The sequence below is a fragment of the Fukomys damarensis genome, unplaced genomic scaffold, assembly GCF_012274545.1.
Source record: "Fukomys damarensis isolate Sample0158 unplaced genomic scaffold, DMR_v1.0_HiC HiC_scaffold_23, whole genome shotgun sequence".
Taxonomy (NCBI): Eukaryota; Metazoa; Chordata; class Mammalia; order Rodentia; family Bathyergidae; genus Fukomys; species Fukomys damarensis.
In genome coordinates, this window is record NW_022900935.1 from 22,380,684 (window position 1) to 22,398,454 (window position 17,771).

The 17,771-nt window shown below is 35.6% G+C and overlaps 1 protein-coding gene across 5 annotated transcripts in view; it reads right to left on the bottom strand.

Annotated features, from left to right (window-relative positions):
- The window catches only part of Foxj3 (forkhead box J3), a 111,480-nt gene that overhangs the window by 73,867 nt on the left and 19,842 nt on the right, over positions 1-17,771 (bottom strand). For all 5 annotated transcript variants that reach the window (XM_010633951.2, XM_033767346.1, XM_010633942.2 and 2 more), the window contains exons 2-3: positions 16,252-16,312; positions 1,682-2,006 (exon numbers count right to left, since the gene is read on the bottom strand). In XM_010633951.2, the coding sequence (XP_010632253.1) occupies positions 1,682-2,006; positions 16,252-16,295 (369 nt within the window). In that variant the 5' untranslated portion in view covers positions 16,296-16,312. The remainder of the gene's footprint in view (positions 1-1,681; positions 2,007-16,251; positions 16,313-17,771) is intronic.

The following is a 17,771-nucleotide window of genomic DNA, read 5'->3' on the forward strand; positions in this document are numbered from 1 at the left end:
GAAATGGTTAATTCCACAGCTGGAACTGGAAGGTACAAGATGATCCTGGAACATCTCTTGGTGCCAAAAAAGAAAGCACCAAAAAAGAATAGGACCAACCTGTAATAGTTCACAATAGTCAAAGCTATAACAATTTGAATGACAGTGACAGGACAAAAATGAAATAAATATTCCAAGTATGTACTATTATAAATACATGAAGAAAGAAAAGAACTTATACCGAAGAATATTAATAAATATAGAAGGAATGAAAGAAAAAATTATTACTAGAAAACAGTAAAAGTTTCTGCAGTTATTACCTACCAATGAATGCTAAAATCAGCAAAAGTTTAAGAAGAAACTGGGTATTTGCAAGTACTCAAAGAAAGTATCTCCTCCAAACAACTTATTTACAAAATAAGGGGCCACAGATGTAGCTCAGTGGTACAGCACCTGCCTGCTAAGTGCAAGGCCCTGAGTTCAATTTCAAATACAAAAAAAAAAAAAAAAAAAAAAACCCCAAGTGATACATTTTAACAGTACAGTTGAGAAACCTGGCAAACATTACCTAGCCATCCCAGTAATAAGACCCACTGACACTATGTATCATCTGACATGCAGAGGGCATATTACCTTCCTCCAAATACAGTACCCTCCATCTAATCATGAGAAAGTATCAGACAAATCCATATTGAGGGAAAATGCAAAATATCCAACAATTACTTATCAAAAGCGTTGAGGTATTAAAGACTCCCTCCCACCAAAAAAAAAAAAAAAAAAAAAAAGGCCATTCAGGAACCTTTACAAACTTCGAGGACTCTAAGGAAAAATGACAAGTAAATGCAATATGGGATTCTGGACTGGATCCTGGAACATAAAAGAACACTAGTGGCAAAAGTGATGAAATCTCAACAAAGCCTGTGATTCACTCAGTAGTTAATATCACGGTCTGAAGAGGATGGATATGATAAAAAAAAAAAATTATACGTACGTATTAAAAAGCCACAACCAAACCCGATATTTTGTAAAATTAATATATAGAGTGGTACCTCGATTCACAAATGCTCATGTTTGCAAACTCTGTACCGGGTGACAAACAATTACAACCATCTTTCCCACACAAACAAACATGGCCATCTTTTCCAAAATCAGAGAACAAATTAAGTTCATGAACCAAGGCACCAAAGTACTAATAAAATATACATGGAAAGGGAAAAACAGTACCTGATCAGTAACTTTATACCAGTATTCATTTCTTGGTTTTTTTAATTATACTGTAGTTATGTAAAATCTTAACAATAGAGGAAGCTGATAAAACATACAGTTCAGGAGAATCTCCTTTAGTAATTTTGTAACTCCTGTAATAAATCTGAATGTCATTCAAAATAAAGTTTTTTTAAAGATGTGAATGTTAAAACAGTATTACTTTTTTTTACCTTGACTCACTAGCAACTTATCTGCATTGTTAAGTATTGTAGGCTACTGAAGACAACATTCTCACTGTTTTACAAAGTAAAGCTCTAACAGTTTACCAAATGTACATTAGTCACCTAAACTTAAAAAAATTTCCATTCGAAATTCTAAAAATGATGAATAAGAATTGCATCTTCCATTGAGCTTCCTGAAATCTTTACTTTCAACAGCAGTCAGTACTATTACCATTGCTACTGCACAAAAATAGTAATTTAAGTAAAATCCTTACCTTCCAACCACTGCCAGCCTCTCTATAATATGGGAAGTTATCACAAATCCACTGGTAAATCTCACTTAAAGTCATTTTCTTTTTGGGTGAGCTATTAATAGCAAACGTAATGAGGCTGGCATAACTGTATGGAGGTTTCCCATCTTTGTGCTGTTGAACTTCTTCCTGGTCCAGAGTTGTATTTGGGTCAAGGAGTGCATTCTTCTTAGAAATTCCTGTTCCATGTGCATTTTGTGTCGCATCAGATTTTTGGATGGCTGCTCTCATGGTGAGCTGTGGTAACCAGTCCATAGATGTTAGGCTGCTCTCCAGTTCAGATGTCATCCTGAAGGTAAATAGACTTCTTAGTCAATATCAAGGAAAGAACCCCTGCTTCTCAAAATAATCCAATATTCACAAATCTAGGTGTTCCAAAGTGAGGGAAAGTCTGAGTTAAATCTGGAGGAAAAAGATTGAGTATGTTAATAACCAAATCAAATATTTAAAGGATCAACATTTCCAATCTTTTTTCTTAATTTGCTTCTCTTCAAAACATAACAAACATGTTTTGAGAGTGTTTACAATACATATACACAAAGTAGTGCTGATGGAAATCTTTCTAGTAAAGAATGTCTGCCACTTTAATAGGGCAACAAGATCTTGGTACAAAAAACTCCATCTGCAGCTTACCTGCTTACACATCAAACGACCACAAACTCTTAAAAACTTAGGACTACAGATCTTTCATATAAATTTTAGGGGAGTCATACAAACAGAAATACTAAAAGTTAAACTGAAGGCAAAAAGTCATAGAGGTAACTGAGAAATCACACAGGAATTTGCATGGAGGAAAGAAGGTATTGAGCAGGTGGGAGGTAGGAAGAGTAAAGCACCACAGACAAGAATAGCAAAAAGACAACCTAACTGAAGGAAATGACTAAAAAGAGGAATGCAAAGTCAAGGACACTGGTGATCAAGTAAAGAGGAGGATAGGCAGTACTAGGAAGTAATTAAAAGAAAAATGTCAAGAGGGAGGGAAGGGAGGGGGCAGGGGATAGGGAAAAAATAAGAACCAAGATACATTCATGTAAAAGTACAAGATCCCAACGATGAATGTAACTGTGTTGTATACCTAAAATGTACCAATAAACTTCATGGAAAAAAAAAAAGAAAAATGTGAAGAGACCAGCTTATAAAAATTAAGATCTAGGAACATATAAGAGATTAAATCATATAAATGGCCAGGAAGAAAAGCATTACAAGATTAAGGACAGGCTTGGGAAAATGTCCAGTAGTATAGATTCTCTGATGTATTTATCTTCCAGGGTACAATATTCAAACCATTACCACTCAAAGAAAAGAATACAAAATCTGCCACGTTAACACATATTTGAGAAAAGGAAAGAAGCTATTTTCAGAACTGAAGAAGAGAATATATAAAGGAAATTTGACAGTTCACAATGAAATTGTTAACGTTCAGCAGAGATGTAAGACCATCTATCCTGGGCTCAAAAAGCAAGAATTATGACCCTGGCAATACAATAGAGAAGAATGAAATGATTTGTAAGTGATATAAAAATAAAGGGAAAAAAGAAAATAAAGCATCTCCATCAAAAGAAAACATTGGGCAGTGATTCCACCACCTGCCTCGCAAGCCCAAGGACCCAAGTTTGATCCCTAGTACCAAAAAAAAAAAGAGAAAGAAAGCATTTGGGGTTAAGCATGTAATGTAGCTCAGTGGGAGTGGGCTTACCAAGCATGCGAAACGGTCTGAGTTCAATACTCAGGAATGTGTCCCCTCCAAAACTGTGGCTAAGAAAATTCTATACAGACCCCTTATCCCAAATGGCTCCTAGTGGAAAGCAGCTTGCAATATTCTTAAGTAGAATATAAACTTCTAGAAGGCAATATAGAATTAATAAGGAAGATAGGCTATGGAATCAGCGAGATCAGAATTCAAGTACACCTTCCAATAGTTCGTAGCTGTAGGACTGTGAAAATGTTCGTTATCTCTTAACCCCAACTTTTTCATCTGTAAAATGAAACAGTAATACCATGGTTAAAATATTACTTTGAAAATTAAATGTGATAACATATAAACAGAAAATATTCAATCTAGGAGTATCTTGAGAGGAAAACTAATGTACAATAAAGTAAACTAGAGTAAGCAACTGCAATTATAAACCAAGAGACAGCTATGAGGATTCTGCATTACCAGTAAAGAGTTCTGTAACTATCTTGCTTTTCTGATATTGATTCAGTTTTGCCTTCCAAATCTTCTCAAATTCTCTCCTTCTCTAGTATATGCATTTTTTGAAATTTAAGCTTTAAATTTTCCCAAATAGCACCTTCAAAGATTAAAAAAAAAAAAACCTACCATCCTATAATAATCAGAAATGACTGATCCAGTTATGAAAAAAGTTATATGGACTTAAGAATAGAGACAGGATATTTAGAACCTACCATCCTATAATAATCAAAAATGACTGATCCAGTTATGAAAAAAGTTATATGGACTTAAGAATAGAGACAGGATATTTAGAGATCACACAATATCATATGAGTAAGGAAAGTATCCCAGAGAGTATAACTAATCTCTTCAACTAAAGATGAAAAATTAAGATGTGCGACCGCCTAGATCACACAATATCATATGAGTAAGGAAAGTACCCCAGAGATTAAAACTAATTGCTTCAACTAAAGATGAAAAATTAAGATGTGCCGCCACCTACTTTGCAAGCACAAGGTCCCAAGTTCAATCCCCGGTACCAAAAAAAAAAAAAAAAGATAAAGTTAAAGGCTCACCCAATTCCACACAGTACCCAGAAAAACTAAAACAGATCTTAATCAGATCTATTGGTTCCCAATCCTTTTCTACCATAGCTCATCTTTAAATAGAGGATGATAATTGAAACAAGACTACCAGATATAAAAATAAAGCACTCAGAACATTTTCAGGCAAACAGTGTTTAAAGAATGTTAGCTACTGACGTGGTGGTAATAACACTAGTTTTGCTATTATTATTAACGCTTCATTCACAATAAACACTGGCTAGTATTACACACTAATCTCCACTAGAGCTTTATTTTGTTCAAATTGGCAAAGCACCCAGTCACATATGCTTTCAAACTTAATGTAAGAGCATGAATCCACACTGGAATATAATTCTTATTGCAGATACCCTCTACTGAAAACCACCTTTACTTTCTCTTCCTGTCCACCAGTTCAAGTAATGAGACCTTATGAGTCTCAATGAAATAAACATAAATAGATTTTTAAATGTGCTATAATATATTTAAAAAGAATTTAATATTTTGTATGTGTACAGAGCCACGCCAGAGGAAGGAATTTATAGTTCAATCAGGAAGTGCAAATACAAGAAAAAGTTAATCAAAGAACAAAACTGAGCTCTAAAGTTCAGAAAAGGGAGTGAAGTAACATGGAGTGCCATCTTAAAAGGAGAAAATAAGAACTTCAACAAAGCCTTGAAGAAAGTTAAAACCTAAGTAGACTACAAAGAAAAGGGTCCCTAGTCTTCAAAGACATCCTACGTAAGAACTGTGCTCACATTCATTTGTTCTGCTAGACCAAATTTCAAATACACTATAAAATGTATCTGAAACTGAAAAGATGGAAATTATTTTGTATATAAATAATTAAACTGTATGTATTCTTGGTTTTGAGGTAAAAAGTGCTCCTATTTTGGTGCTTACACTGGTGGCTAAGTAATTTCCCATTAAGCAGAAACACAAAATATGACCATTACATTTGGCCTGATCACCAGTAACTTTAGAAGGAAACCTATTAGTGGAATGGTGATGACACTTGCAGATGAGAACAGATGGTGGTAAATTTAAAAACAGCATGGAAAGCTCTGGGGAATCTGGTTATGGAAATCTGGTTAAGAAATGTCAGGCCCTCATTACTTCACCTCATTCCAAAAGCTTCCTAGTCAACCTCCTGGACTCTTGATTTCTCACCATCCTCCCTGCTAATCACCTCAAGTCCATGCATATACTCCAAGAGAAATCTGTCAACATTGCTTTCATACCATTACATCCAAACATTTTCTATGTCTCCCCTTCTCCTATTCTGCTAAGTCTAAACTCATTTACAACTACTTTAGCTTATATTAATCCTTCTCTAACCTCAATTTGGCATTTTACGTGCTGCTTTATATACATAGTTGGATTACAAGCCTAAGCTGTCTACTCTCATCTCTCTTTCTCGACTCCCCGCTTCCCATAGAGGATAGTGATCATACACTAGTATTTCTAATGCTACCAATACCACGCCAGGTACAAAATATTTTTAAAATAACATAGTAACTAGGAATAATCTTTTCTGGAATGTCCCTTCCTTCTCACTTTGCCTGGGTAGCTTCTACTTGTCCTTCAAGACACCAACCAAACATCTCCCATTACAGAAGCCTGGTCAATATCCTCTCTCTGCCTTCCATCTTCTTAGCAGAATTAGATCCTGCTCCTATAATAGGGTATCACAGTATTTCTACAGAAATGTAATTATCTTTACTATTAAGGAGACTCAGCTCCTTGAAAGAAATTTTCATGACTGAAATAGCAACTGCTCAACAAAGGTGTAGGCAAGCGTCTCCCATATCAATAACACCTGTTACAAGCCAAAACACTTGTTAAATGCTGAAAGAGGTCAGAGTGAGGACTTAAAAGAGAAGGATACTTATAGAATCAGTCTTTTCTAAGTTGAAAGAAGTATGACTCAGAACACAGACTAATAGGCAGCCTACACTGAAACAAAAACAGTTCTACTGGGATGGCAGAGAAAACTGAGAAGATAATAGCAAAGATAAAAGAACATGTTACTTGTAGGAGAAAGCAAAGCATGGAGAACTTATGTCTGAAGTTCTTCAATCTATGATGGTTATTTGATTAAAAGAACTTCAGTAAAGAGTTTTATTAAAATTAAAAGGGTAAGGAGTATTAAGATGCAACAGCTCAAAACCAAGTCATTTAGTCAAAAGTAAGACTTAATAAAATAGTATCTCTTATGTGATCTCATATATGTTTTAAGCTGCTGTACCACACTGCTTGGGCCTCACTCTGTAACTATCCTAATTCTCAGGGAGTAGCAAAGTCTTACTCAGAAGTTTCCAAATTCCAACAATATCAAAAGGTATAGGGAAACAGTAAGAGATATTTTCTCCCTAAACAGAGTAAGAGGAAAAACACCAGTAAAATGTAAGGAATAAGAATAATGGTAAGGATAATAATCTTGTGACCCAAATATTATGGAATCCTCCCACTCCATTCCTGGCACATGGCATTTTACTGTAAGACTTGGCAGCACATGAAAAATTGGGCAAATGAGAACTCAGGAAGAAATTCCTGTAATTACCACCACAGTGATTCTTATATACGTCTAATCACATGAATCTCTGAGATCAGTATGTACTGTTGCTCTTATTACAGTAGTGTCTGTACTGTACTTTACTATATGCCCAAGGCAACTAGAAGCAGAAGCTACATCATGGAGTACTTGTTCTTACCATCTTCCTTAGGAATATATCCTGATTTTATTCAACTTGGCACTGTGCCTTCTGCCTATCTTTCTCTCTGGAATGTCAATAACAATAGCTATTGTTCCACCAGTTATCTTCCATCACTAGGTAATCTAGAAAAAACAAGCCAACACTGAGGACATTAAAGCAAAAAGAAGTAATCTGGATCTCTATTTTGTGCATGAAGCTACCATCCCAGGCCTGAAATGCTTATCTTCCAGATTTTAAAGTATTTAATATAAAAGAGTCTCCATTAACAGATAAATGCAATTTCTACCACACACAGAACTTAGCATGTGGCAATGAAATGACAGAACAGAACTTAAAACAAGACATTCTTTTGAAGCATTAGTGAGTTAATTAATGTCTTGATACTGCAGGCTGGAAAAATGGTGACAAAGGATTATCACCTGTAGAATTTGGAAGGCAAACTATACACGAAGGCTATAACAGAGAGAAAATAGAAAAAATTTAGAACATGTTGGATGTTACTTGCCACTTAAAGCCAAATCCTAAAAGACAAACTTTGATTAAAGTTGTAAACAGAGATAGAGAAAATACACATTTTCTAAGGAAGGTATTCTCACCCAACCTATGGCCTGCAATTTAAGATGAAAATCCTAGACCTGTAAATAAAAGTCATAACCTCAGCTATTTAAAAATGAAAACAAGATGGCAATACTTTTTCTCTAAATTAGAAATACACCACCAATATCAGAATTTCTAGTCTTGGTTCAATTTAAGCAAACTATCAGCTGATGTCCTGTATCAGAAAAGACATGGTTTTGTGATTAAGAACAATCTCTGAGGGAAGAAAACTGCCTGGATTGGAATCCAAATGCTTCTACTCCAGCTATATGATTTTTAAAAAGTAAATTAGTCATTTAGAGCCAAGCAAGACAAGCACTCTACCACTGAGAGAGTTCTTATTTTGAGACAGGGTCTCGCTAAATTGGCTATGCTGACCTGAACATGCAATCCTGCCGCCTCACCATCATGAGTACTCGTGGTTACAAGTGTGCACCACTAAGGCAGGCTGTAAATTATCCTCTTTATACCTCATATTTCTTATCTGTAAAACGAAGATAAAATAGTAACTATCCCAAAGTCAATACATATAAAGCACTAGATAAGTTTGTAACACACAGCAAGCACGGAAGGAAGGAAGGAAGGAAGGAAGGAAGGAAGGAAGGAAGGAAGGAAGGAGGGAGGGAGGGAGGGAGAAGAGGGGGGTTGCATTGCTACACATGAATTCTGTGGTTCAGCAGCTGTCACAGTGTGGTCTAGACATCCTTCAAAGGGGTTTAAAGGGTCAAAACTATTTTTATAATAAAATATGATTAGCCTTTTCTACTAATCATCATGTAAGTGTACAGCATTGTTTTCCACATGCTACATGACATGTAGGGCCCTCCCTCTTCGGTACTGGGGATCAAACTCAGGACCTTATGCTTGCCAGGCAAGGTCAGCACCACTAAGCTACATCCTCAGCCCTGACATGAGGTAAATGATAAAACTGATGTGGAACACAGTACACAGCGAATTTCAATAGAGGTCAACTATTATTGATTAATATACTGTTAAATATTAGCTGAGCACAGTCACATGCCTAGAAGGCTGAGGCAGGAGGATCTGAAGTTTGAATACCACCTATGCAACTCAGCAAGACCTTGTCTCAATAAACAAACAAACAGGGACTGGGGATGTAGTTCAGTGGCAGAAAACATTCTTGGGCTCAATGACCAGTACTGCAAAAAAAAAAGAAGGCAACAAGGGAGGGAGGAAGGAAATGTTCCTAGACATACTTGCTTGTTTTCATTTTTGTCCAAGTCATCAGAATGTATAACAAGTAACAAATATAAGTGAATTCAAGTCAACACTGTGGGTTAAAAAAACCACAAAAACAGGGGCCGGGGATGTAGATCAGTGGCACAGTGCCTTCCTGGCAAGCATGAGACCATGAGTTTGATTCTGGAACCCCCCAACCAAAAAAAACAAAAAAACACCACTGGCATCATACAAGCTCCTCTGACCACAAGTAATAATGCCAGGCTCTTCATAAGGTACACAGGCCCTGAAAAGGCAAAAGAAATAAATTCTAAATTACCTAGAAGTCTTAAATAAGCAACCTGACACAGAGCTGTTTAACAATATAGAATATCTGCAATATTAACTTATATAATATTGGTAGATTATTCATTATTATAGACATTCCTATTATTACAGAACTGTGTGATTAAACAGTTGTTCTCAGAGAATCCTAAGCACACTCTAATATCTACTTTTAGATTCCTTGTTGCAATTTCAAGACTGGCTTTAAAAAATTAGATTAAGTTCAGCCTGTTATATAAAAGCACCTTATAGTTTATAGGAAATGGATCAAAAATTTAAAGGAACAGGGATCTGAGTGCAGAAGTCACAGTCAACTAAAATTAAAATTTTTAAAATGACCATTAGCTCACATCATAACAAAACCTGAAAAATGTATGAGCTAAATAAATGTAAACACTAATGCTATAAAAATTTATAGAAGAAATCATAAGAGAAAATCTTTGTAACATTTGGTGAAGCAAATATTTCTTGGATAGAACACAAACAAAACACAATTTATAAACTAATAAATTGGAATTTAATCAAAATTTAAAACTTCTGTTCTTCAAAGTCACTGTTAGGAGAATGAAGAACACAAGCCACAGATTAGAAGAAAACACCTGCAAAGCAAACATCTTAAAACAGGACTTGTATCCAGAAAATATATAAACAAAGACTATACAAAGAAGACATAGAGGCTGGGGGTTTAGCTCAGTGGCACTGTACCCGCCTTGCAAGTACAAGGTCCTCAGTTTGATCCCCAGTAAAAAAAAAAAAAAAAAAAAAAAAAAAAAAAAAAAAATCATAAGATGCAATGCAAAATAAAACTGCATTGAGGTGTTACTACACACCTACTAGAATAGCTAAAATTAAAATGACTGGCTGGCCATACCAAGTACTGATGAAGATATCAAATTCTAATACACTGCTGGTAGAAATGTAAAATGCCATAACCATTTTGGAATCAATTCGGCAATTTATTAAACATACATCTATCATATGATCTACTGATTTCAATCTTAGGAATTTACTCCAAACAAACCATATATTTATATAAAGATATGCACACATATGTTCATGCATGCTTATTCACAATAGCCAAGCATGGAAACAATTCAAGCGTCATTAGTGGATGAATGTATAAACAAATCCAATGGAATAAAACTACTGATCCATCCCCCAACACAGGTGAATAATTACACTGAATAAAAGCCAGGTCCTCATACACATACACACACACACACACTCTCTCTCTCTCTCTCTCTCTCTCTCTCTGATTCCATTTATATAAAACTCTAGAAAATGTAAACAAACATAATGGACAGAAAATCAGACCACTAGATATCTTGCATAGAGAAGAATAGGAAAGTAGAATAACAGCAGTCCTGGGAAGATTTTGGACATGATAGATACATTCGCTACACTGGATGTGGTGATCATTAAGGTGGGTATATTCTGTGAGATATTAAATTATAATACTATACAAGTTATAACACATATTACACTCTACCTCTCTCTCTTGGTACTAAGGATTGAACTTAGTACTTCATCCATGCTAGGCAAGTGCCCCAACAATGAGCTACCTCCCTGGTTCTTGTTATCTTTTGAGATTAAGTCCTTGAATTTGCAATCCTGCTTCAGACTCCCCAAATTGTATGTCACCAGACTTGGCTGCATCCATTGCTTTCATGAGACTCCTGCATTCCAGTAAGCACGTAATATTCAAGATATACAGTCATGTATTGGTAACAACAAGGTTGCATTCTGAAACATACACTATTAGGCAATTTTGTGGTATGAACATAAGAGAGTACTTACCTACACAACAAAAACAGCTAATGTTATCAAGCAATACAATCTTATGGAAACACCACTGTTAATGTGGTCCACAGTTGACAGAAATATCATCACATGGTGCACAACTGTATTTATCAGCTTAAGGAGAATTAAGACTAGAGAGCAGAATTAAGATGAGTCCAATTTCAAATCCTCAACTATAAGGATACTCTGGATGTTCTGATATAAAGGTAGAAACCAAGTATCCCATTCACTACCCATACAACTACAAGGAAATGGTCTGAATCCCCAATATATCCTTTCTTAAAATCCTAATTCTTCTCACTCAACAATGCACAAATGCTGCTTTCTATCAGACACTTTCTGTAGTGTTTCATCTAGCTAACAAGGTCTTTCCTCGGTGTTGCCTTCATCCCCAGAGCCTATCTATACCATCATACCATGTGAGCACCAGTAAGGTAACAAGGATGTAAAAGGGTATAAACCAGGGTTGATACATGATCCAAGCTGTTCACCTTATTTTCTTCTCTGGGAGTTTAAGTTGGGACTGCTGAGTCTGGTGGTGCACACCTATGATCCCAGCACTTGGGCGGCTGAGGCATGAGGATCTCCGAGAATTCAACGCCAGCCTGGGCTACATAGCGAGTTCAAGGTTAATTCAACTACATAGTGAGACACTGTCCTAGAAAATTAGGACGAAACCATTTGGACTGGTCTCCTCAGTGAGTAATTCATGAATGTGAGAGATACAGGATGATTGCATACCAAAAAGGCAAAGACAACTATCTATTGAAACGGGAAATAAATTAGATTCAAAGAAAAGAAAATTACCTAGGTTCCTAACAGCTTTTCTCAGTACCTAACCTCATCCTCAAAAGACTCAGCTATCCTGGGGTCTACAAAATACCCTAAGATTGTACAAATGATATCTTTTTTTTTCCTGCCGAATGTCCAGTACTGGCTTCCTTTATTTGTAATCAAGCAAAGCTTGACTAAAATAGCTTGCTAAGTCAAATATATAGTTTTTCTTTTCTATTTTTCAGTATTATTTTACGCTACTGCACCGTTAGTAGAGACTTTATATTTAAATCCCCTTTCCCTCATCCATATATTTAGTGATACTTTTTATTCCATCTTACCTCTGACAGGACCTTCCTTACAGGTATGAATTCATAACAACTTAAAATTTCTCTCCCACCTCTCCAAAAGAATTACTGCCTTTTATAACAAGACTTTTTTCAATCATACACAATATATTTTAAAATTAAGTCAATGGTTTTCTACTACTTCCCCCCACAATTTTCTACATTGATATTTCCCTTTTGTGCTTATTTTATACTATCTTCAATGAAATGGGATATTTCTTTGGCAAATATCCTTTTTTTAAGCCTCAAAATACAATACGGATAGCTGAGAGGCAGTACAGTTTAACGGTTAAGCACACTAGGGGCACTGGAGCAAGACCTACAGGTATGTATGAAACCTACATCTGTTCCTGATTAGCTTGCATTGCTTCTTTGGCTCATTTCCTAACTTATAAAGGAGAAAAATAAAGGTATTGACCTCAGAGAGCTACTGGCAGAATTTAATTAAAGTATATAAAGTACTCAAACAGGGCTGAAGGTATGTGGCTCAGTGGTAGAGCACTTGCCTAGCATGACCTTGGCCCTGGGTTCAATCCCTAGAACTGAAAGAAAAAAAAAGAGTAGCGTTAATTCCTCTAGTAAAGTAATAAGTATAGCACAAACGCTAGCTACCAAAGTCACTACTCACAAAAGCAACTTTTATAACATGTCCTTAAGTCAATAAATAGTCAGTAGTATTCCTTTAATAGCTGTTCAGAAATAGAGGCCCCAGGGCACTCGATTCTTAATTCAAAGAGTAAATTATAATCAGGAGGGTTTATATACCATCACTGTCCAACAGAACTTCCTGCAATTATGAAATGCTTCTGTGCTGTCCAATGTGATAGCCACTAGCCATATTTGGCTGGTGAGCACTTAAAATGTAGATAGTGTTAACTAAGAACTACATTTTTTATTTATCTATTTTTAATTAATGTAAATAGCCACATGAGTCCGGTGGCTACCATATCACACAACAAAACTTTAAAAGATAACCTAGAAACTCCAAAATATATTTTAGAATAGTCAGGAGATTTCACATTACTCATTATTTAAATGGAACTTTCCAACTTAAACATGCAAATTAGTAAGGTGTTACAAATTCCAGAAATGTTTAACAAAGAATAAAAAATATCACATGGTTAATGCAAAGGCTACTTCTGCCACTATTTAAAAATATAAAATATAAAAATATAAAAATTTAAAAATATAAAATTTTAAGCTGGACATGTGAGCACACACTGGTAATCCCAGCACTCAACATGTCAAGGCATGAGGATCACCTTGAGTTCGAGGCCAGCCTAGGCTACATAATGATTTTAAGGCCAATTTGAACTACAAAGTGAGATTCTGCCTTAAAAGAAACAACAAAACAAAACAAAAAAATCTTAATTACAAATAAAATAAATATAATATTAAATGATAACAACTTTAATTCAAAGGACAATGGTAAATCTGAACACTTACAGGTAGATATTCTAGAACGTAAGAATCTTAGGAAGAGGAAACAGAAGGAGGAAAAAAATCCTCTATGACCCCATATTCTTGAGCTGATGACAGAAAAAGATACACTTCTGTCTCGTTCCCTCTTTTATTTTAAAAATAACAAACTCTTTTGCTTTCTACTACTGGAAATGAAAGAGGGAAAAATATGCCAGATGCCTTACGTATATGTTTAATCTCCTGAAGCCTAACAGAACAGTAAGATAAGCATTTTACAACCTTGTTAAGGGTAAAATTAGGAAAAGTAATTTGCCCAAGATCACATGGCTAATACATGCTCAAGAGAAGTGAACCTGCATCTATCTGGTTTTAAGACTACACACCAGAACTGCCTGTCAATACCAAGCCTGCTTTTGGAAACAAGGCAGCAAGAAGCCTTAAAATAAATCTAAACATCAGGTCATTCTAAACATCAGGACAATCAATATCAAGAGGAGAGCAATAAAGAAACAGATGGCTAGGAAATCATCTGTGGAACTAACATTTTTCTGGGAAAGCTCATACTAAAATATCCCCATGTGTTCCCTAGAATAAACCACCCATAAACAGAAAAATTAAATCAAGACTAAAAGGTATCTTAAAGGGAGAAGTATAACAAAAAGTAAACAAGGAAACAGAAAAAGATAAGAGGAAACAATCTCAGGAAGATGGTGACTGTCACCAGAAACTACTTCAAGCACTACTGTAGTAAACCAGTGTCTCAAGCTATATACACGTGAACCATAAAATACTCTAAAAAATATTAGGTAATTGAGAAATGCAGGCTCTCAAAAGAAACATCAAATTTATTCTGCCTTCAAAATATTAAATTACAAAAATAGTCTGTTGCTACATAATGTAAAAGAAGTCAAGTGATAGATATACATAGCATTTAGGTGTATGAATAAACTTTTCAGTAAGCTTTTGATCTTACTGAATCTATACTTAGAAATAAAATACAAATACACTTCAGAATTTGAATTAAACTTACTGAAACTCAGGAATTAAACAGATTATGTTAAATGTTTAAAATTCTACTGTCTGACAGAAACTATGTCTATCACCATCTACACTCTTAACCTTGCCATCTAAAACTCAGGAAATAAACAGATGTGGACAATGTGGCATCCCCTCACTATCTACTCTCTCACCATCCAAATTCAGGATATGAATGCAATAGATTCAGACTGCAAGGAATACTTTCAAATCTTAAGGGTTTTTAAAATATAATTTCAGGGCCAGGGATTTAGCTTAGTGGTTCCATCGCCTGAAGCACAAGGACTCAAGTTCGATCCCTGGTAACAACAAACAAAAAACCAAAACAATAAAATATAATTTCACATGACTTAGGGTTTTTCAGCAACATGCAGGTATTCTGAGTACAAAACAGATCTTAGAAAGTATCTGTTTAGATATTTATATTTCTCAGCACTCTGCTGAACAGTTAAGTTACTGCCCCTCAGCTCCGAAGCGCAACATTCCCCACTATTATCCTTTGTGATGCTAAAGCTAGAATTTTCTCTACAAACCATGCTTGTACTTTTCAGTGGGGTTCTTAAAAGCTCTACCAAGCAAGTCAAAGCACTAAAAACTGACTGCAAATCTGGAGGGAGACACTTGTGCCTTTCTGTCTACTCTCTGGGATTCATAAAAATGTTTCCTTAGCAAAGGCTTATCTCTTCACCAACAGGCCATTCCCATAACAGTAAGCTAATCAGTTTGCAGTGTTTCCAATACTTACTGAACTAGTTCCATAATACACCATGGGCACCATGGGCACCCCTCCTCAGAAGTCTAGGTCTCAATTTGACAAGTCCCATCTTCCAAACTGACACCAGCATCAGTCCTGTAGCAATTTCTCCTCACAGGTCTAAATCTCAATTCAACAGGATCTAAGTTTTTCACTTGTCCTTGAATTTTATGGGTAATATCTGGTGTCCTATTGTGTCTTATCTTCGTAACTTGAGTTTCATTTTTTCTTTTCTGTTACCTACTTAACCTTATATCTAGTTAACCACTCTCTCTATTAAAGCATGTCTGTTCAAATTACTAGTATGGTTTCTGCCTAGGCAAAGAACCCTAATAAAACAGAACTGTCTCATATAGAATATAACATTGTTACTGTAACTATTATTAAAATGTAATTTTAGCCTGCCATGGTGGTATATGCCTATTAATCCCAGCACTTGGGGGGATGAGGCAAGAGGATCACCATGAGTTCAAGACCAACCTGGGCTACATTCTGTATTCAAGACCAATCTGAACTACATACTTGTCCCAACAAAAAAAAGTATAAAATTATGTTATCTCATGTATATAACTATCACCTTACTAAGTTCACTTAGTTCACTAAATTTACTAATGCAGATTAAGAGCAGATTCAAATCTCATTACTACAAAAAGCTCTGGTGGCAAAAGTCTCTCTCCACTACACTAAGATGCACTACTTCACAAAATAAGGTATAATATTTCATTATGAACTCCATCTTGAAATTCAATGTAAAATGAGTTTATATTTTAAGTGTTAGATATTCCAACAAAGAAAAAAGTAAGCACTCACCTTAATGAAGTTACAGATGGACAAGCCTGTCCATACAAACCCATCTGGCCACAAAGAGAATCTAAAAAGTAAACAAGAGTTAGTTATTAGATGCTCCAAAAAATAAACTATAAATCACACTAAAATTCTAATTAAAACTCTGTGAACAAGTAGAAGGCTAAAAGAATAACCATTATCAGAATACAAATTCACATGAATGAAAAATGCTACTGCGTGATAAGAGGTATATTATAGGGAAGAAGAAACACATACCAAGAAGAGTTAAAAAGAGAAGCAAGCACACCCTATGAGATCCAAAGGAGCTGAGATTTCACAAAATTTGATAAAGTTATGCTTATATAGTGTGTTCAAGCTATTTAGAAGAATCTCAGGCATTCCCAAAAGATGCCTAAGCTGCCATGGAGTTGGGCATACAGGTCCCTGCTCCATTAACTGCCCCCCCATTTATTCATCTCTTCAATGAAAGCGGTAATACCTTTACTGGTTATATTTATTAAATTTCACGAAAACATCTGAACAAACAGTACCACTGCTTAAAAAAAAATTAAGACTAATATCAGACAAGGAGCTCTGAATAAGTTCTAGGTTCAAATTCTAACTTGTAACACTGCTGAGACCTTGAAGAATTTATCTAATTTCACTGAACCTCAGTTTCTTCATCTGAAATTTGGCAATATAACACCTGTATATCACTTTTTAACTTTATTATTGTAGATGTGCTATTAGAACTAAATAATAAAATGAACAAATGTGAAAATGTCTATTAGCACTCTCCCTAGGATGTGGCAGTGTGGAATATTTTCACTAGGCACAAGAACGACTCACAAATGCTAAAGTTAACTATTATGATTTGTACCTAGATGTCCCCCCAAATCCCCATGCACTCATAGGTGGGAAGTTCTGAAGGTGGCTGGATTAGGGTGTCTGAATGTGGACAATGAGATTAAGAGGGTGGATAATGGAAGCCCCATATAATGGATATAGGTGGCAGCAATCAACAGATTTGCAACCTGGATAGAATACACAGTAAGGGACAGAAAGAAGGCTAGCTTGCTGTTGCTGCTTCACCATCTCTTGCCTGTTTACCATAGACTATTTCTCCTCTGTGATGTCCTCTGCCATGCCACCCTGCCTTGGAGCCAGCTAACAATGAAATGAAACCTCTACAAACTGTAAACTGTGCATACCTTTCCTCCTTTAACTTGAGGGTTCCAGATATTTTGTCTCAGCAATAAGAAAAGTGACTAAGACATTAATATAACTGAGATAAATTAGAGTAGTATAGGTGTATACATGTGAATACACTGCACAAGTGGTAAGAGACTGTGAGCATGTTCAGACTGAAAGGAAGGGGCAGCTGCTACTGGCAGTTCTAGCCAAAGGTTGCTAAGAAAGAATATTTTAGGTTCATGATTGTTTTGCTGCTGGTGTTTGGGGGAGGGGAGTATGTTGTACTGGGGACTGAACTTTTCTTTGAATTGGGCTATATCCCCGGTACTTTTTTTTTTTTTTTTTTTTTC